The sequence below is a fragment of the Artemia sp. Qi Xiang Cuo genome, chromosome 1 (assembly GCF_049724085.1).
Source record: "Artemia sp. Qi Xiang Cuo chromosome 1, ASM4972408v1, whole genome shotgun sequence".
In the NCBI taxonomy this organism is placed as follows: domain Eukaryota; kingdom Metazoa; phylum Arthropoda; class Branchiopoda; order Anostraca; family Artemiidae; genus Artemia; species Artemia sp. Qi Xiang Cuo.
This window is the reverse complement of record NC_142794.1, coordinates 4,235,130-4,257,727: the sequence shown is the minus strand read 5'-3', so window position 1 is coordinate 4,257,727 and position 22,598 is coordinate 4,235,130. Positions and strand designations below refer to the sequence as shown.

At 35.4% G+C, this 22,598-nt stretch overlaps 1 protein-coding gene across 3 annotated transcripts in view; it reads right to left on the bottom strand.

Moving 5' to 3' along the window:
* Positions 1-22,598, bottom strand: part of LOC148955922 (uncharacterized) — a 63,494-nt gene that overhangs the window by 12,637 nt on the left and 28,259 nt on the right. For 2 of the 3 annotated variants that reach the window (XM_089093227.1, XM_089093218.1), the window contains exons 4-5: positions 15,917-16,003; positions 11,942-12,373 (exon numbers count right to left, since the gene is read on the bottom strand). In XM_089093227.1, coding sequence (XP_088949353.1) covers positions 11,942-12,373; positions 15,917-16,003 — 519 coding nt within the window. Of the gene's footprint in view, positions 1-2,528; positions 2,662-11,941; positions 12,374-15,916; positions 16,004-22,598 lie in introns of all 3 variants that reach the window. The other variant, XM_089093211.1, reaches the window with a different exon arrangement.

Below are 22,598 nucleotides of genomic sequence, written 5' to 3'. Positions count from 1 at the left end.
GTACTGCAGGATAGGAATTAAGTTTGTAAATTTTATAAATTTTTGTAAATTTTATTTCTTTAAAGAATATGTCTATTTGTAGTATATTTGTTTAATTATTTTACTATCATTAGTATATTTTTTATGTAGATGATATACCTACAATAAGGTTCAAGAAAAATTCTAAGATTCCACGTAAAAATATTTTGTGGGTAATCCTCTATATTTTTCGTTATTCATATTATTGACTTATGAATAAAGTAAAGATACCCCTCGATGCCTTTTTTTTACGCTCTTTCCAAATTCACTACAGGATAGGATTTAAGTTTGATATTTTTAATTTTACAGTAACTTTCATTTTCACTCCAAGAATGCAAGTGTCAGATACACTAAGTCAGCATAAGTAAACAGATAAACTACAGCAAGTTGTTTTGGTGATTTATTGAACATGACATATTTCGTCGGGAAAATACACGAGAAAAAAAAGGGAGATGAATAAACATTAAGAATTCTGGCTAAATGTACAAAATATAAGATAGAAGGTAGAAAATAACACTTATTCAAAGCTTAGGATATATGACATCTATCAGTATTTCACCCTAATTTGTCAGAATAGTTTACTTCAGATCCATGTCATATTAGGCTAAATTGATTTTACATTCACATACACTTAGCTTTACAGAAGCTTTATCTTTTTCAGCAAAATAACTTATGTTAGATGTAATAAATCAAAATAAGTTAGAATGGCAATTTATGCCGATATATATGCGCAATGTGCCCTTTTGCGAGCAGTGCAATTGATTTAAAAGTTAGGCAAAATGACCTAGAATTACAGCATCAGTATCTCTGTAATTATGGAGCAAAAAAAAGTTTTTCAATACACTAATGAACACTGAAAAAAAGGTGGAGGATAGGGTTAAATCTCATTGTCTATGGCTAAATTGAAACAATGGTTAAGATGTTTATGGAGTCATGGATGGCTTAATTTAATCCATTATGGCTAAATTATGGTTATGGATAGTTATGGTATTTGTCTAATAGACGAACGACGATGCAATTGAATTGGATCCAAATAAAAAGCAGAAGGTCCAAATGAAAAGCAGTTCCTTGGAGAAGATCCAAATGCCAGAAGGAGGTTCAAATGAAAAGCAGGAGGTCCTTAGGAGAGGTCAAAATAAAAAGCAGTTCCTTGGAGAAAATCCAAATGACAGCAGGAGGTTCAATTAAAAGCAGAAGGTCCTCAGAGGAGGTCCAAATCAAAAGCAGTTCCTTGGAGAAGATCCAAATGACAGCAGGAAGTTCAAATATAAAGCAGAAGGTACTCATAGGAGGTTCAAATGAAAAGCAGTTCCTTGGAGAAGATTCAAATGACAGCAGGAGGTTCAAATATAAAGCAGAAGGTCCTCAGAGGAGGTCCAAATGAAAAGCAGTTCCTTGGAGAAGATCCAAATGACAGCAGGAGGTTCAAATGTAAAGCAGGAGGTTTTCGAATGAGATATGAAGATTTGAAAATTTAAAGGGAATGGCAGCTTCAAGTGATAGGTGTAGGTGAGCAAGTAGTGATCTGGAGGAGTCTGTGTCGCTCTGGTAGCCTAACGTAGCTTGGTGTTGCAATTTTCTTTTTGCAGTAGTGTCAAACATATCTATACTCCAAAGGTGGACTGAATATGGCTATATCCAGTTATATGGTGATTGTTATATTATGGTTATATGAACAGCTATAAATTTTCAAAAATTTCGTTTGACTTTCAAGATGTTTGGAGGTTTTTGTTTTTGTTAAATTTTATTATAATTTCCTTGTTTTGCTTTTAGAAATACTTAGAGCAAAACAAGGGTGTCAATTCAAGAGAATTTAATGGGTGGTGGGGAAAGGGTAAAATTCATTTCTCATAATCCATAGGGGGGGGGGGAGCAAAACCTATTTTTTAAAATCCATGGGGGTGTATTTTTCAAAATACGGGGAGGGGGTGGTTTTTTTTTTCTATTAAAAAAAATATCAAAAGAGGCAATTTCAATGAAAATACTCCCCAACCTAGGGAGAGGGGGTGTCGTTCTGCCTTCCCAATTGACGCCACAGAGAGTAATAGTTTAAAAACTAGTGTCTTTTTTGCCACTTCCTTAAGTGGCAAAAAAGACAACTTTCTATTTCTCATAATCCATTGGGGGGGGGGGAGAGCAAAACATATTTTTCAAAATCCAGGGGGGGTTTCTATTAAAAAAAATATCAAAAGAGGCAATTTCAATGAAAATACTCCCCAACCTAGGGAGAGGGGGTGTCGTTCTGCCTTCCCAATTGACGCCACTGAGAGTAATAGTTTAAAAACTAGTGTCCTTTTTGCAACTTTCTTAAGTGGCTAAAAAAGACAGCTTTTGTTCAAAAGTTAGGGTTAATACTAAGAACTGAACTGAATTATTAAAATCATTAGAATTATTAAAATATTCGTCTTTTCATTCTCTAAATTAGTGTTTGTTAACTGGACATCGTTCAAATTTCAGCATCTGTACTTTTACTTGACAATTCAAGAAAATGCGTCATACTTAACTCTTACTTTCAAAGACTTTTCCATTTGCAGCAGCACCATCATCATATTGCTCGGCGTTGTCGTCATCATTTAAATTATCAAAATCAGCTACTTCTTTCTCTTCTTCTTTTGAAGGCTCTTTAAATTTGGGCGGTTTTCTCTAAAGTAAGAAAGTGTCAAAAAGTTAAAAGAAAGGACAATAGCTGCACAGTTAATGGAGGATTAGCTAACAGAGGCTTGAAACTTTGATGCATTAGCTAAACGACCTTGCCTTACCGAATAATATTAATTCATGTGATTCCCTTGAATCTCTTATTTCTCATAGCATTCTAAGCAAGGAGCGCGAGACATATGCTGAAAAGCAACCCTGGGGATACAATGGGCTACAATAGGACTACAATTTTCTGGGGGTACAATGAAAAATACTAAGCTGGCAAGGTCATGTTTGACGGAAGATAGATTGCCAAAAATAATATTTTTTGTTCATTCACCCGGGCTCAAACGAAAAGCAGACAATCCGTAAATAAGGTAAGAGGAGTTCATAATCAAGGATTTATTATAAATTAGAAATTTATGAGAGCGTGAATGAAGCTTCAGAATATAGAAGTGGGGGAGGGGAACACCCAGCTGCGTTGGCATTAGGTGGATTAGTACTGCGATGACTTATTATCAGAAATAGCAGTAATAGTAATTAACAATTGTACGTTAAGAACGGTAGTTAAGCGAATTGATCTTATCAAAAAATGTTTCCCTTATATATTGGAAATAATAGTAATAAGTTTTAGTAGTACTTAATAGCTAGCTTCTCTGTCGCGCATTGTCGCGACTTCAAAAGAAAGGAAATTCAAGGAAAATCCCGACCCCGGAATTTCCTTATATATTGGAAATAATAGTAATAGGTTTTAATAGTACTTAATAGCTAGCTTCCCTGTCCCGAATTGTCGCGACTTCAAAAGAAAGGAAATTCAAGAAAAATCCCAGCCCCGGAAATACCCCCCCCCTTGCGGAAAAACCACCCATTGCGGAAAAATTCCCCAGAAAATTCTCCCGAGTAAATTTTAGCATAGAAATATATATTTAAACAGAGTTAGCTAGGAAAACCAGAGCTAACGGCACCAATCGGGAGAAACGGCATCCTCCCTTAGTTTTGCAATACAGCATTTATAGCAATTTTCACTGAAAAAAACGAAAAAAAAATTATGTCCCCCTCCCCCTCCTTAGATTTCGAAAAATACCCTTTTGTTTGTACTTTCATTAAAAAAAAAACTATAAAAATCCTTGCCTCTAGCGTTAAATTTCCGTGAATTGGCTTAGTTCCTTAGTTCTCCTTAGTTATTCCCTTTGTTCCCAGCGTTCACACCTAATGAGTTGACATAGTATATCGATGTATTACCTACGAATTCCCTAAGCCTGGACAAAAAGTGGAAAACAGATTACAGCCTTGATAGTTAGCAATTTGATGACGAATGCGGTCAGTTTTCTATACACACACAGATATATATATATATATATATATATATATATATATATATATATATATATATATATATATATATATATATATATATATATATATATATATATATATATATATATATATATATATATATATATATATATATATATATATATATATATATATATATATATATTGAGTATTCAGACGAAGATTATACTATGTACTTAAGAGCTATATAGTGGCTATATAGAGGAAGTTATTGAGATTAGAAAATAGTGATGTTCTACTGTTTTCATTTAAGAAAGCGGCTGGGCCATATCTACCCAAAAAAGAATTCTCCTGTGGAAAAACTCGATTTTCTTTTCAAAAATCAAAAAATGAACAGAGCAGTTGATTAAACTAAAATATAAAAGGTATAAGATTTTCAACAGAAAGTTTAGAGTAATATTACAACTTACAACGAACACTAATAAAAGAAGTAAAACTCAAAACAAACGTAACTTACAGTGAATGAATAAATCAAACCTAAAATGAACAGAAAATATAAATCAAACTAATAAAAAACATACATCACCACAAATCAAAACATGACTGGACCCCCCCCCCCCGCCTGAGTATCGCCGAATTGCAGTAGGAAGTTAATAGACTAGACCAGTGGTCTAGCCGGCGAACAAAAAAGAAAACCATTAACTCTAGGACTGGAAATTTTAATTATATTTTAGCTATAGTTTACTTAGTACCGGTAGCTGAGTAGGGGTACCTAAAAGGTTTTGTGGGTAAAAAGGGGTACAGTGTCTAAATAACTAGACAATGACCTTACATAACTAGATCGAATGATACTTATTTGTGCTATGTCCATTAAGTTTTTATTTTTCTTAAAATCACCATTTTGATTAACTATTAAGGAACTGTTCCCATTAGAAAATGAATTTTCATTTTTTTTATATATATTTATGGGGAGTTTTATATTATATAATTTTCAGATATATATATATATATATATATATATATATATATATATATATATATATATATATATATATATATATATATATATATATATACACATATATATATATATATATATATATATATATATATATATATATATATATATATATATATATATATATAATACATATATATTTTATGCGTCATTGTGGTAGTATGGGTGGCAATGCATTTTTCTTCTTTTTTCCTTTTTTTATCTCAGTGATTTGTTTCCTCTTCCTCTCCCCACGACCAAGCGTTGCTTTTTAGGGGAACTAGTGAATTTTCTTGTTTGTTTTTATGTGTCTTGTTTGTTTTTTATGTTTAGGTGAATTTCTTTTTTTTATTTATTTTATTAACAAATACGTCCTTACTAGATGGTTAAGTATGGTAGAGAGAGAAACTTCACTAACACTAGAACGATCCAATTAGTTGGCAATTTGAGTCAGCGTCAGTTTTTTACGAAGCCAAGGTTTTTGTACACAATGTTTTGGACGTTGGAAAATGTTCGACTATACGTTATACATCCTCTACTTCCACAGTTGACATATTTAATTGGAGCTTTGCACAAATTTTGTCTATCGTTGCTGTGCGGCCCAGCACAATGTGCATTGGCGGATCCAGGGGGGCGGGCAGGGGACCTCGGGCCCCCAAGATTCTTTCTTGCGGCCTCAGTTCATGTTTTTCACTCTTTTTTTTTAAATAAATGGTAAATTTGGTAAATTGTTGGCGCCCTTCTCACATTGCCCCACTCGCCTAGATTTTGCTCTTGTTCCGCCCTTGACAATGTGCACATTTGTCAATTTTTTTTTCACAGGTAGGAGTTATGCGTCCCAGACCGTCCCAGACTTGGAAAACCGTAAAGGAGAATAAATGGTTTTCGAAATTTTATCATATACAATACAGAATATAATTCAATGGGTGACCACACAATATTCTTAATTACAAGCGCAATATACATTTTTTACACTAGAAAATTCACAAATTTACAATATTTACACACAATTTGTAGGAAAATGTCGGGATGTTTCAACTTTCCTCTTCTATTTTTTTATTGCTATTCAATTAAAATTCTAAAAAAAAAACATAACAGCTTATATGAGCTATTTTACGTATTAGATTAAAGAAGCAAATAAAATAGATTAAAAATCAGCACAGAATAGATAAGAAGCAGCACGGAGTGATTTAACGAGTTTTAAAGAATCGATTTTGGTGTAGGGTCTAAGCCAAACCAAGGGAAAGTATTGACATCCTAATCTCAATAAGACTGGCGTTTTTATAGGGGGAGGGGGGGTACTGCACCACTATAACGCGTTTTATAAGGGCATAATCCGCATAATATTTGTGGTAATAAAATTGAATTTATTTCCAAAAATGACCATCGTTAGCCCAGATAGGTCGAATTCACACTTCAGAGTCAATAAACGCAGCAAAAAACAAAACAAAAACAACAACAAGACATTACTATAATATTATAAAAAAATATACATATACAAAATATATGTAAACTTTTATCATCTGTCGAATATAGCACAGTCATATTGGCAGGTGTCTATCTTTTTTTTATGGAACAGTTGGAATTCTTGTCTATCAGATAGAATAGCTTCAAATATAAACATTTTAATGTGTTTTACACTTCTTGAAATGACTAATTCAAAGTTGTAACACTAAAATAGAAATGTCAATTTACTAATTTAAATTTGTAACTGCTAAATAAAATAACAAAAACTAAATTTGTAACCTTAATTCTTTCATATTTATATATTATAAGCTTCTATTATATTTATCGAAATCGACATAGTTTTATTGTTAATAAGTATGATGCAATAGATATTTTACAATGTTCGAAGGTTTAAAAAGAGTACCCTCCTATTAGTTGTTACACCATGTGATGGTACGGTGGATTGCTTAGTGATACGGGGCCCAGGGTTGGATCCACGTTGCCACAAGGCTGTGCGACAGGCTCAGACTACCTGTCCCTATAAAAAGACGCAGCCACTTAAACGTCGATTCGACGCCCTATGCACCCAGGGTTTTCTACACTCTGTTAAAAGAACGCAGCAACTGAAACGTCGAATCGACGCCCTATGCACCCAGGGTTTTCTACATTCTGTAAAAAGAACGCAGCAACTGAAACGTCGATTCGACACCCTATGCACCCAGGTTTTTCTACATTCTATAAAAAGAACGCAGCAACTGAAACGTCGATTCGACGCCCTATGCACCCAGGGTTTTCTACATTCTTTAAAAAGAAAGCAGCAACTGAAACGTCGATTCGACGCCCTATGCACCCAGGGTTTTCTACATTCTATAAAAAGAACGCAGCAACTGAAACGTCAATTCGACGCCCTATGCACCCAGGGTTTTCTACATTCTGTAAAAAGAACGCAGCAACTGAAACGTCGATTCGACACCCTATGCACCCAGGGTTTTCTACATTCTACAAAAAGAACGCAGCAACTGAAACGTCGATTCGACGCCCTATGCACCCAGGGTTTTCTATATTCTGTAAAAAGAACGCAGCAACTGAAACGTCGATTCGACACCCTATGCACCCAGGTTTTTCTACATTCTGTAAAATGAACGCAGCAAACTGAAACGTCGGTCCGACGCCCTATGCACCCAGGGTTTTTTACATTCTGCAAAAAGAACGCAGCAAACTGAAACGTTGATTCGACGCCTTATGCACCCAGGGTTTTCTAGACTCTGTAAAAGAAACGCAGCAACTAAAACGTCTATTCGACATGCACCCAGGGTTTTCTACATTCTGTAAAATGAACGCAGCAACTGAAACGTTAATTCGACGCCTTATGCATCCAGGGTTTTCTACATTCTATAAAAAGAACGCAGCAACTGAAACGTCGATTCGACGCCCTATGCACCCAGGGTTTTCAACATTCTGTAAAAAAAACGCAGCAACTGAAACGTCGATTCGACACCCTATGCACCCAGGTTTTTCTACATTCTGTAAAAAGAACGCAACAACGGAAACGTCGATTCGACACCCTATGCAACCAGGTTTTTCTACATTCTGTAAAAAGAAGGCAGCAAACTGAAACGTCGATTCGATGCCCTATGCACCCAGGGTTTTCTACATTCTGTAAAAAGAACGCAGCAACGGAAACGTCGATTCGATGCCCTATGCACCCAGGGTTTTCTACATTCTGTAAAAAGTACGCAGCAACTGAAACGTCGATTCGACATCCTATGCACCCAGGTTTTTCTACATTCTGTAAAAAGAACGCAGCAAACTGAAACGTCGGTCCGACGCCCTATGCACCCAGGGTTTTTTACATTCTTCAAAAAGAACGCAGAAACTGAAACGTCGATTCGACGCCCTATGTATCCAGGGTTTTCTATACTCTGTTAAAAGAACGCAGCAACTGAAACGTCGATTCGACGCCCTATGCACCCAGGGTTTTCTACACTGTAAAAAGAACGCAGTGACTGAAACGTCGATTCGACGCCCTATGCGCCCAGGGTTTTCTACCCTCTGTTAAAAGAACGCAGCAACTGAAACGTCGAGTCGACGCCCTATGCACCCAGGGTTTTCTACATTCTATAAAAAAAGCAGAAACTGAAACGTCGATTCGACACCCTATGTATCCAGGGTTTTCTATACTCTGTTAAACGAACGCAGCAACTGAAACGTCGATTCGACGCCCTATGCACCCAGGGTTTGATATAGGCCAGAATATTCTACACTCCGTGTTTTCTTTGTTATAAAGCCTCTTTTTCAAACACTTAAAAGCATGATTGGGGCGTTCAATTTTTTCCACAGTCTTAAAATATGGTAAGTTTCTAATAATTTCTGAATGAGTGCTAGAATCATCATCAGCAATTTATCTAGCTGCCTAACAGTGCATAAATATAATTCTCATAGGAGCTTATAGTTAAGAAAATAATTTATTTTGTGGATGACAAACAAATGTTTTAAGCCTCTTGTCCTTTCCCCTACGATAAATTTGATTGCCCCAGACTCCCTCAGACTCCTCAAAGTTAATACTTAAAATCTATTCGAACCCCTACCCTCTTCCGACATTTCAAATAATTTCTCAAATTTCCCGTAAACTAAAAAGTGGCTATGAATCAGCAATTGCATTTCTTTTATCAAAAGTATATGAACAATTTATTAGAAAATTCAAAATATCGGACACCTTGTAACAGGTTGTCGATGATGTGCCTTTAAATGTTTCAGGTTCAATCCCATGTGTCGCAAGGAATTGTTAACAACTCTTTGTTCACTATAATTTTTTTTTTAATGATTTAATTTTTAACCATTTATTTCTAACCCCTGATTATTATTCCTTTTATTTAATTCCTTTTATTATTTTATTGATTCCTTTTATTTTATTTTATTCCTGTTATTTATTAACCATTTATTTCTAACCACTGATTATTATTCCTTGTATTTAATTTCTTTTATTATTTTATTGATTCCTTTTATTTTATTTTATTCCTGTTATTCAATTCGAGCCTCTACCCTCTTTTCAATACTGAAAGTTTAGTTACTGTGGCTCTTAAATAAAAACTACGTAAGACTTAAGGTATGTCAGCAAGAACTAAAGGTCTATTTGGTAAAATAACGCTTAGCCATTTATGTAATGCCATGTTCGCACCCCATATTTTTTTTAACCCCTCTGTGGAATTTGTTTAATAAAACCGAGCGCAAACAAATCCGTTCAAATTTTGTCCGGTACCATAAATATTTATTGGGAACTCTCATATGGTTTCGAAACTCGTATGCTTTGCAAAAATACCCTATTTTCGAAATAAGCGAGAAAATGGATCAGCTTTCTATCAATTTCATAAATCGAAGTAGAAAACTCCACGACTTTCCGCTGGCTAGTATTATTGTGTCATGATTTTTGCTTTCGTTTTATAGCAGTATAAATTTGTTTCGCAGTGTTGGGGGATTTTTCTATTTGTTTTTCTTTTCTTTTGTCCATTAACTCTTCAAACATTTACTAGGTACTTGTATGAAGAGTTGAAATAAAATTATTAATACTCCCTCAAGATTTATACAACAAGCTCTTAAGCCATTCCCGAGACATTTCAAATAATTCCTCAAATTTGACGTAAACTAAGAAGTGGCTATAAATCAACAATTGTATTTCTTTTATCAAAAGTGTATGAGCAATTTATTTGAAAATTCAAAATATCAGACACCTTGTGACAGCGGGATTTTTTTTTTCATGTAAGTCAATAAAACATAAGTTTTGATTTCACGCCATATTTGAATTTTTTTCAATAAATTTTTTCAATAAGACCAGGCCTGCTATGTAATCCATGTATATGTTCGCTCGTATCATTAGCAGAGGACGCTGCAAGAAGAAGAATTATAATAAAATTCACTCAAAATCACAGACTGGAACATATTTGAACTTTTTTTTTTTCTTTACATTTGACCCTCGCACACATTTAAGATTTTGGGTACTTCTCTGTTAAACGAAGCAAACTCAAGAATTACGCTGTGTAAGGTCCGACAGAAACCAGTTTGCCTCTCTGGGATTGGTTATGATTTGCTTATTTTGAGTGAAAGAACTACGATGTAACTATTTTTTTATTAAATATTTAATATATAGAAGAAGTTAGAGGTTATGTTAGGTTTACCTCCTCAACGCAGGTGTTAAGGAGAGGGCAACAGTGTTCACATACTTAATAATTTCTGCTCGTTTTAAGTTTTAATGTTGCTCCTTACTTTCAGTTGAAAAACACTTTTTTTTAAATTTAATATCTGATAGTTCTTTAAATAGTACCAAGAAATCCGGCTCCACCTCTACGAAAAAATCTCCCTCCCACGGAAAGATCCTCTACACAATTTAATCCCGGACAACTACCCTTAGCGTCTCACGTGTAAAATTGAGTCGGTAAAAAAAAAGTAAGACAAATAAAAAAACAAAAAATTCACATAGGAATTCTGGCAAATTCCATCAGCGTAAATTTCCCTGAACAATTTACCCCGCGAATTCCTCCCCATACAAAAATCCTCCCCTTGAAAATCCCCCCGCGGATAATTCACCTACCCCCCCCCCACCAAAAAAAGTATACATACTTCCCAATAATAAATATTATACGTAAACAATGGACAAATTTTATTACTTAAAGACTTTTCCCCATGGGCTGCAAGGGATCATGTTATCTTCAAAGACATAGCTATTGGACCTTTACACTATGCTGAACAAAACGGTTTTCTCAAACTTTTGGTCAGACGACTTTGGGAGAAAATCGTGGGAGGGGGGCTAGTTGCCGTTCTATCTTATTGATCACTTAAAAGGCGCACTAGAACTTTTAATTTCCGTTCGTATGAGCCTCTCCCGATATTCTAAGGACCACTGGTTCGATACGATCACCGCTAGGAAAAACACAAAAAAAACAAATAAACACGCATCCGTGGTCTTTCTTATGGCAAAAAACGCAAAATTCCATATTTTTGCAAATAAGAGCTTGAAACTTCTACAGTAGGGTTCTCTGGTATGCGGAATCAGATGATGTGATTTTCATTAAGATTCTTTGACTTTTATGAGGCGTTTCCCCTTTTTTGAAAATCAGGCAAAATTTATCCGGCTCGTAGTCTTTGATGGGCAACAGTAAATTTATTGAATTATATATATTTGGAATTCTTCTGATATATGGAATCCAATTCTTCTGATACATCTATTAACATCAAAATTCCGTGTTTTAGAGTTTCGGTTACTATTAAGCCACCCCGCTCCTTACTTACAGTTAGTTACCACTTGATAAAACAATTGATTGATTCATAAAAACGGAATTATTTACCTATAAGTCTATTGTTTTTCGAGCATGCTTAAACGCAATGCCCAGTATCGGTGCTTTGACAACAGTGATATTAAACAGACACTTGGATAGTATAATATATTACGAATATTTTCATATTATATATATTATATTATATATAAATAAGAAATAAAGGTTGGTGAAACACCAGTACTTAATAACACATTTTTGAAGTAAGCTAATTTTTACTTACTTTATTTTCCCTATCAATTTCTGGTAAAAGATCCCTAAGCTGATCGCCGTCTGGACGTCCCTCGTTTAAATATGCCTTCATTTTCCCACCTTCAGGACCATCTTCCCTTCCATCAACCTCACCAGGAACTACTTCATCAACTTCATTTTTAGAGAGCCCCAACTGGTTTGCCATATCCTTATAACTATCCCCCTTCCCTTCCATGAAGTCATTTGGCTTTGAATTTTTTACACCTGGAGGTGGCTGGATATTAGGCAAAATAAGGGGTTTGGGTATTGTATCATCTTGGCTAGACTTTACAGCTGCCTTTTTTAAAGCTGGCTGTTTGCCAGGTCTTCGCAGAATATTTTCTTTGGCTGAAATATCTTCTTTCCTTTTTAAATCAGGTTGGACAAGTGAAGATATATCTGGACTCTTCTTCGACTGTAATAGCTAGAAACAAACAAATAGATATAAAAGCGATCTCAGAGCAATAGATTATGTGCACCGTGCACAATAGAGTGCACCGTAGAGCAGAATACCTAAGCAAACGGGGGGTTAAATTATTCAACATTTGGTACTCAGAATGTTAATTTTCTACATTTCTGTTATTTGTGTTTCATTTTTGGCTACTAAAATTGCGACCATGTGTCATCTAACTACTATGGCCTTTGATAAAACACTTGAATGTTTTTCTTTTGTTTTTTGTTATTTCGAGACGAGTCCTAAAAACCTGACTCCATTTTTTCTGTTGGAGGCTGTCTTGTTTGATCTTCATAATGCAGATAGTCAAAACTATTGGGGAGGTTTTCACTATTCTTCGATTCTAATATCAAATAGGAAGATAAAGTAGAAATTAAAAATAAGGCCAAAAAGTTTTTTATCCATTTACACAAAAGCTAATAAAGATATCAAAAGAAATGAGCGGAATTGGGCCTACATAGGAAAAACAACACGTATTTTTAACTGGAAGTTGGGCAACGTTAAAAGCTAAAACAAACAGAAAATTATTCCGTATATTAAAGGGGTTGCACCCTCCTTGATACCCCGCTCTTTACACTAGATTTTTAGTACTTTTAAAAAAACTTCTGATTCTAATTAAACAGCCCTTGTGTTTCAGGAGTCGTTCTTAAAGGATTGTGGCAAAAGGTCAAACTTTAGCGCAAAGAGCGGGGTGGGGGCAGCTCCTTTCATACACGAATTATATCTGTTCTTTTTAAAATTTAACATTACTCCTTCCTTTCAATTGAAAAAAAGTGTTTTTTTTATTTAATTTCTGATGTTTTTCAAATAATGCAGAGAACTACGCCTTACTCTCCATGCAAGTACCCCACAGAAAATTTCTTGCGAACGATTCCGCCTGAAAGATTCTTCTTAGCATACTCTCATTTGGAAAACAACTTGTTTTTTACTTAAATTCTGATCCTTTCCCGAGTCATGCAAAAAAAAATCATGTGTAGAGAGCTTTTCCCGGACCCCCCCCCCCCATGGAAAATTTCCACATGGAGAATATTTCTACAGCGGAAAGCCCCCAACAGCAAAATCCCCAAGAAAATTCCAACTCCGCTGAAAATTCGTTTTAAATTGAAAATTCGTTTTAAACTTTAATGTTACTCCTTTTTTCAGTTGAAAAAAAAGTGTTTTTGTTTTATTTGGTTTCTGATTGTTTTTCAGATAATGCAGGAAAACACACCTAACTCTCCATGGAAAATTTCCCACCCAAAAAATCATCCAAAGAAAGCTCCTCCAGCTTAAAATCCTCCCCCGGGGAAAGTGTCCTGGCAAATTCAACCCTCGCTGCAAATACCCTACAGAAAATTTCTTGCAAACGATTCCACCTCAAAGATTCTTCTTAGCAAGCTTTCATTTGGAAAACAACTTGTTTTTATTTAATTTCTGATCCTTTCCCAAGTCATGCCAAAAAAAAACATGAGTAGAGAGGATTTACCGGAGATTTCCCCCCCCCCCATGAAAAGTTTCTCCTGTGGAAAATTTATACTGCGGAAAGCCCCCAACAGAAAAATCCCCAAGAAAATTTCAATCCCATTGAAAATTTCCCCCAGACAGTTCCTCCAGAACGTCTCCATTTGTAAAATTAAGTCACCAAAGAGAAAGTAAGCCAAATAAAACGAATTTTGTTTATGAAAACCCAATTTCCTTATGGAAAATTTCCCCTGGAAAGTTCGATTCTGGAAACTTCCCTCCCAACGATAAATTATCTCGGTATAAAATCCTCCTCCGCAGACCCCCCACAGAAAGAATGTCAGTGTACTTCCCAATCACAGATTCTATATGTAAACAACAGGCAAATTTTATAGATTGCAGTTCTTTCTATGGGGCCTGTGGAGGGTCATGTCATTCCCAAAGGCATAGTTCTTGGACCTTTCAACGATGCTGAACAAAATGACTCTGTCAAAATTTTAATCGGACGACTTTGAGAACAAAAGCGCGTTGGAGGGGGGGGGGCTTGTTGCCGTCTAATCTTTTTGATCACTTAGAAAGGGCCCTAGAACTTTTAATTTCCATACAAATGAGCAATCTCCCGATCTTATAGGACTATTGTCTCGATATGATCACCGCTGGGGAAAAAACAAATAAACACGCATTTGTGATCTTTCTTCTGACAAAATATAAAAAATTCCACATTTTTGCAGATAGGAGCTTAAAACCAATAAACTAGGGTAAAACCAAATTCCTTACTTTTTAGGGGGTGTCCCCCCCCTTTTCCAAAAATCGGGCAACTTTGATCAAGCTCGTACCTTTTGAAGGGTAATATTAAATTTAAAGAATCTTATATATTTGGAATCAACATAAAGAGCTAATTCGTTATCAAAATTTTGTTTTTTCGAGTTTCGGTTAGTATTCGGCTGATTCGCTCCTTACTAACGGTTTGTTGCCACGAATTGTTTTACAAAACAAGCGAAAGATATTTCAAACCAATATTAAAATATAAAAAAAAACAAAAAAAAAATACAATAATTAGCTGCATTTTGAAAAAAAACACATTAAAAAAAAAAAAAAACTGATTAGAAGTACCTAAAGCAAAACCAGATGAAAGAACATAATTTGTCTAGCGTCATGTGTGATCAATTTGGCCAATTTTTTTTACTATTATTTTTTTAATTTGGCCCGGCATTTAGGTCAAAATTTTCCTGCAAGAAACATCGAAATTCAACAATCAAACAATATAAAAACACAAATTCTAGTCATAAATTAGCATACAATACTTTTTACACTGCTCCGAAAAGAGTCCTTAGACACAATAAGTCATCTACACAAAAGTTATATTTTTTAGTAGAGATTTCTGAGAATGATTTTCAATGCTTTATCTTTATAACGACAACGGGAATTTTACATTCGGCAAAGCCAAAATTTAACAAAGTACCAGCCTTGATATGATCAGAAGGGTACCAGCCCTGATATGTAGGTAAGTTCGAAAGTCTGAAATCAAAATACAACCACAAGGACATTAAGTTTGGAGAAATAGTATTTGGTTACAAAGTCGCCGAGAAATGATAGCAAAAAGCGGGTTCAGAAGAAATATCTATCAAAAATAAGTATCTACTAATTTTTAAACCCAAGAAGGTCCGATTTTCACATATGACGCATTTAATCGAAAACAAGTTTTCTTTGGGCGGGGATTGGTTTGTGGGCAGTCGAGGTGTCATATTCATTGGATATATCATTACAGTGTTGATGGTTACAGCATACAGGTTTAAAAGTTATACAGTGGGTATTAAGTTCTTAATTATAGATTCCAGTATTACAGTACCAATACAGGATAGATGTCTAGTATACAGGAGGTCGTGGATTCAAATCCTACAGAGGACATGCGTTTTTTGTTGTTGTTATTTTTTGCTTACGCATAAGCCTGAAGAACTCATTTTATGAACTAAAACATTTGACAACATCGAACTTTAAATGCATATACCCTACTATACATTTTACAGCCTTGTGAACCCTATAATAAACCCCTTTATACAATAAAACCGTTACCTTATCAGCAGAATTCAAACTCTCTTCCAGATTTTTAATTTGCTGTTGTGACTCCTCTAATTTGCCTTGCAATGATGATATCTGAAGCTGAAACACAAATCTCGTCAATAAATAAACAGCCACATATTACTTTAAAATCACGAAGGGAAAACGAAAAATAGACAACTGTAAGAGAGGCAAAACAATTCCAGATCTACACCTCGAATTTATATGAAACACTTCTATAGCTACAAGTATTGATAATAAAAATAATGATTTATTTTCAACCCATTATTTTACTTACGCTTTTACGGGTCGGACAAAACTTCGGTGGGGGAAGAGTCAAACACCCTACTCTCCCCCCTCCCTGAATACGGCCTTGATGACGGTAATGTTCGATCTTGATTCGTAAAGAATGATTATAAAAACTGGAGTACAGTCTAGATAGGAAAGAGTTAAAGTATAGACTAGAAAATGATCAACAAACAGTGAAACCTAGCCAGCAAAAGGAATTTATTTGTAGGATAAGAAAAAGGTTTCAATCCAACGGATCAGATCCTACAACACAATGAAACACCAGTTCCTACAACACTTTTAAATTTACTCTTATTTCAGGTGCACACAGTTCGGCCAACTTGCCTGCCGAGTTGAGAGGAATGTACCGCAGTGTCACATTATCCCCCTTCTCGGGGGGCGATCCAAAATATTACCGTCTAGTTTGCTGAAAGTAATCACATTTTCATTAATACATTTTCTAGCATGGATTGTTAATTTGTTGTTGGTCCGATATTTACACTTGCTAAAAAAGATTTGACCAGCCCGCAGCTACACGATGGACTCAAATTTTGGCTTTTTTTCCTTATTGCTGGGCGCCTGTGTAAGGATGAACCCTCTTTCAAGTTTGTATGTATTTGATGTGGCATCAATATTTGATGTGGCATCAATATAGGATGATTCTCCTTTCTTTTCCGCATTTTTCTACTCTGAAAACTCTTAACTTTTGTCGAATTTTTATTTCTTCTTTTTTATTGCTAGATCTCGGCAATAAACCTTCTAACAGTCCAGATTTCCAGATGTTTTTACATTTATTACTAATAAGGTTATCACAACTTAAGCTTCCAATTTTCGAACTACAACGAGTTTTTCGACCAAAGATTGGTTGCGAATTCATGTCATTATTTCGGAAAACATCAATACACTTTTTTGGGTTTAAACTCATATGCTCAAGAGACACCAATAATACGTCAATAAAGTAATAACGACAATATCTGGATTAGTCCAAAGATTTTCAGGTGAGACCAAACATTAAAGAGTAACACTCACAACAAGGTAAAATAGATAATTAATGAGACTGAGAAAAATGTATATCGGATACAGGTCTAAACTGTTCTGAACCACGTGAGGGAGGAGGGGTATTTTAAGGCCACTCTTTTTCCAGGTAATCAATCCTTGAGAATTTTCCTTGAAGAATTCTGATTTCAGTAAGGTGCAAGATTTCTACCATTCTTCTAAATGTATCTACAACAAGCGAATGAAAAAAAATATTATCAAAAGAACAAATGAATACTCTTTATTGATATTAAAATAGATTTAATTACTGAATTTGTTCATAAATAAAACTGATTAAATTTCATCATTTGACAATTCTAACAATTCCTAAATGATATTTGAATGATCAAGGTTTGAAACAGGGGTATCATGTTTATAATAATTTCTTACTTATAGCCTGCTACGAGCAGGCTATAACTTATAGACCTGCTACGAGCTGCTACAAGCAGCTCCGAGCTGCTACGAGCAGCTCTTACTTATAGCCTGCTACTGCTGCTTATAGCCTCGTACAAACAAAAGAAAGCAGAACAACAAAAAGAAAATTATCTATAAGAAGTTGAAAGAAAGAGGGCTCGAATAAAATCTCCAGCAGCCTAATTGAGAGAACGATATATCTTTCTAGTTGCAAAATGTCTATAATCTAGATAAACAAGGTTCAGGGGAGAAGGGGGTCCCAGAAAGCCCTGAATTATCCTGATTCAAGAGGTTTCAAGTGCATGCATCTAACTTATCGGGGGAGGAGGGTAATTGGGCCCTAGAACCTGACCTGAGGATTCTATTTTAAAGAAGTATTATCAGTCTAAGTACCATTTTGATTTCACCAAAGTGCCGCCCTTGTGATCACCTTTATACTATGACCTAGGTACGAAGCCATTTGTAAACGGGTTATTAACATAATTTGGTGGCCTTGCCCTATAGACTGGCATGAATCTCGTCCCCTGTCAAGGCCCATTTTTGAGGATTTCAACCATTCTGTTTAACACAGCCATCTAGAAATTTTCGCCTGATGCCAAGAAGAGTCCCAAGGATATGATTTGTATTTTAAATGATCAATATCCGAGTATTTCCTAGACGATACCTGAGTATTCTGAGCAAAAGATACAAGCATAGGCGGACAGACTTAACTACCCCATAAGTTAAGTGTTAAATTTCAGTTAAACTGAAGTTTGACTTCCCTGCCAAGCTGAAGTTTGCCCGTAAAAGTTTGTCCACCTTTATTCTGATACAAGGGTGGAAATTACACATGTACATTGAGGGACTAAGAATCCGATAAATCCAGGGGCGTATCTATGGGGGGGGGGGAAACAGGTTTGAACCGCCTCCCCCAAAATTTTTTTCCGATTGGTTAAAAAACAAAAATGCAGATAAACGAATTTTGTAAGCCCCAATCTCTCCGAAAAAAAAAAATAAGAATACGGCTTCAGTTGAATCCACCCAAAATCATCTGGACGAAAACTCGGAACAATTTTTTATTAGATTTCAGATCCCCTTGTAAAATGCTATGTATATTCAAATTAAATTCAATGTAATTTTAAATTCCCTATTTTGACAGATTAATTCAATTTCCAGGCAGTTTAAGGTTTCACTGACGATCATTTAGATTAAAAGAATGTTTGTAAGAAGTCAAGATTGATGTCTTATCCTTGTTTTGTCCGAGGTTTGGTCATGATAACGAAGCTAAAAAGAAATTGTGGACCCGAAGAACTCTTGCTTAGAAGAAATTCCAAAAAGAACTGAAACCAATTTATTTTTGAGACTTTTAAAAAACAAGGAATAAGTTCTAAAATAGAACAAACGGCAATCGATTGACGGCGCGCCCCCGATCAGTTTCCAGCGGCGTGCGGTCGGAATGTTTTCGGCGCGACGACGGCGTGCCGCCACCGACTATAACTGCGTCCGCCGCCACCAAATCTTATTTCGGCGCGGCTTCGGGGCCTAGTTGTGAAAGAGTGTCCAGTAAATCAAAGAATATCAAAACATGAAAATGACAGCGATATAAAATCAAAACATTTATTCTACCGCAATGTCTTATGAGAGCCAGCTATACAGAATCGCATCCGAAAATGGAAAAATAAGTTCGAAGCTGCGAAGCTGCGAGTTAATTTTTTCATATTCAAAATTATATGGATTAAACGTAAGATAATTGGAAACATTGCCTAAAAGTTGAGGACTGAAGGAGGGGCTCAAAGCCCCCTCGCCTAGTAGACGCTTTTAAAGGTATATTAACTTTCTAAAGTTATAATCACTTGCTACGTTTCTCCTTTTGAGTCAACATACCTAGTCATATCAGACCCAGTTAATAAGAGCTCCCACATGTTAGTCTTGTTCATGTTAATCCACGAAAGCCTTTGGCTTGAGTAAAGCACATAATTCAGAAAACTATTATCTTAAAACACAAAGACAAGGTAGAGTATTTTCAATTATGAAATTTTTGTAGAATTTTTTTAAATTTTGAATTTTTTTTTAATTTACTCTTGGTAGCTATGGAATGCTAATTCTAATTGATGTCTCTTCAACGAATCCTTTTCTATATACTCCTGAAATCAAAGAATACAATTAGTATTTTAGTAAGCTACCTTGTTAATTGTGGGTTGAGAAAATAAATATTTTCTTTTTAAACGCTATTAAAACACTTATTTAATAGCTCACCAATCCCCGAACCTCTGCTATTCATTAAACTGTGCATTAAAGCCCAAAGGACCTGTTCATCAACCTTAATATATTTTGGAGGGCTTAACATAAAAAAAAACAACAACAAAAAATTATTTTAACGATGTTTTTTAAGAGGCAAAACCCATCCCCCCCAAAAAAATGGACAAATACAGTCATCTTCAATGGTCTTTCTGGCCCCAGTCCAACTCTGGCAGCATGCCTATATACACAAGGTTAAAGAATTGGAGGCAAGAGCCCTAAGATCAGCAGCTATACGGAGTTAACTCCTTGCATGGTTTTAATTTTAGCATGGTGTAACTTGTACCCCTTTATACCAGAAATCAATCTTTGAAGACTTGTTTTAAGTAGGCTATTTCATAATTTGAATGCCCAGTCCCTGAGGCAGCATATACCATGTCATCACTGCATGCAAATTTTGAGTTTTTTGACTCTTCAAATTTCAAAATTTTTGGTCAGATTTCAAATAGGCATGATTTATACTAATTAAAATTAATCATTGAATCAATTTTAAATGAATAATGTTTGATCCCCAAGGGCAATTCCCTAAATGATCCTAATTCAAAAACTTCGTATACACGTTTAGAGGAGAGAATGAGCTTGAGGTCCCTCTGGGGCCATGATTCTGATTTGAAAAAGTGGTTACATGTCCACCTCTCTGCTAAAATGTATCTTTGAACCCTTAACTTTGAATACTCTATTTGCACGATTTGCCGCCCATTCTCCTGGATTCTTTTATTAATATTTTAACCGCAAAATTATTATAGGTCAAATGATCTTACGGGATTTCCGACAAAGCTAAACATGGATGCAGCTTTAAAATTTAATTTGCCTAATTTTTTCTTGTCTGCTTTGGCAATTTTATTGATGCGTATGTTATTAATTGTTTTTTTCTTTTCAAGACAGAAATCTGCAGCCTATAATTTTTCTTCTTTTGATAAACGCGTTTATATAATTTGATACATTTATATAATATATATAAAAGTTACTACAATATATATATATATATATATATATATATATATATATATATATATATATATATATATATATATATATATCAGGCGGATACAAGGGGGAGGCGATGGGGGTGATCCCCCCCCCCAAACGAAAATTTTAAGAATTCTTCATAAATTATGCTGTTGATTACTGTATAAGAGAAATAAGGACTGAAAAATTGATCGTTTTCTGATATAAAAACAATGAAACATATCAACGCAATAAAACTGTTCAAAGACGATATGTTTTATAAACGCAAGACTGAAACGTTTCTGTGCTGTGAGGGAAGGCCAAAGGAAGTGCAGACCCAAGACAAGAAGGTTGGACAGTGACAAGAAGCCTGTATAAGCATGTAAAGGTTGGCATCATTTATCACTGTTCCTCGGAGACAGAGACACAGATGAAGTGCACGTAATAATACGTCCAAATGGAATAATTTTGTTTCCATCACAACTTGACAAAAATGAAGACTTCTTAGCCAACGGTATAAATTTTTACCTCATTGCTAGCAGCCACAGAGCATTATATGAAGCACCCTTACAATGATGCCAATTCATCTGCCAGCAATCTAATGTCTGCCTCATTTGGTGGCACTGAAATAGCTTAGAGTTGCGATAAAGATACCGGCTTGTCATCTATTATAAGGGTCGAGGTTGTATCTTTCTTTATGTTCAATGGCTTAGCACCCTATTGCAAAGAGATTTAAGAATCATGTGTCGCTTCATACCACAGTTTATTTAATTATCCAGATCATAAGCTTATCGCAGATCATTTCTGGTCTTCGTTCTCGGTGCGAACAAAAAGCTCCTCCCACTTCTTCGTGCAGTTATGGATCAGTGTGTTAGCAGGTTTCCACTTGTTTCCGATTGTTTCGCGTCTGACTTGGTTACAAAGTGCATTATTCGTAATAGCGGGTTTCCACTTGTTTCCGATTGTTTCGCGTCTGACTTGTCTACCCGTGAAAAGATCTGATGCCGCTTATGTTTCTACGTTCTCTGGAGCACTCGCACCCCGGTCCGGGTTTTTATAATGGGTGAGATAGGGAATGATCATTCTGGATAATTATATGAACTGTGCTTCATACCGATCGGGAGTCGGAAATTTCACTCCTCAATTTCTTCTGCCAAGTCTATGGCAATAGTTAAGTGAGTATATTTCACATCTCCCTTGACATGAGACCTGGTTATACTTATTTTTTCTCATATGTTGTACCCGTTGCAGGGCACCATAAGGCAAACTATCTTTTGCTCCTTTGAGCAGTAATATTCTTTAGAAGATGCATTTCCTGCTACTAGGGCTAGGTATACTAGCACCATTTATCAACCCCTGTACCCATTCGTCCTGTTTTTCTTGACATCATATTCTGAACTTGATTAAGTTCTCGTCTAGTCTCATAGAGGAAAAATTTGGACAAGAAAACAAACTGGCTCAAGAGTTTGTTGTCCACTGCATCAAAACGTACTGTTTATCTTCTGCCGATCTTTTGCCGCGTCTGCTTTTCACCTTGATTGGAATAAGTTTTGCAGCATCAGTAAAGCTTGTCTTTTTCCCCAGCCAACTGACTAGGCCTTTTCTTATTCCTTGCCCTTTTTCTTCGCTTTTGAGCACCCTTAGCCAAAAGATACCGGTAACAACATAAGAAATACCCCCCCCCCCCCATCGTCAAACATTGTCATTTAAACAATGGGTGTGTTCTCGAACATTG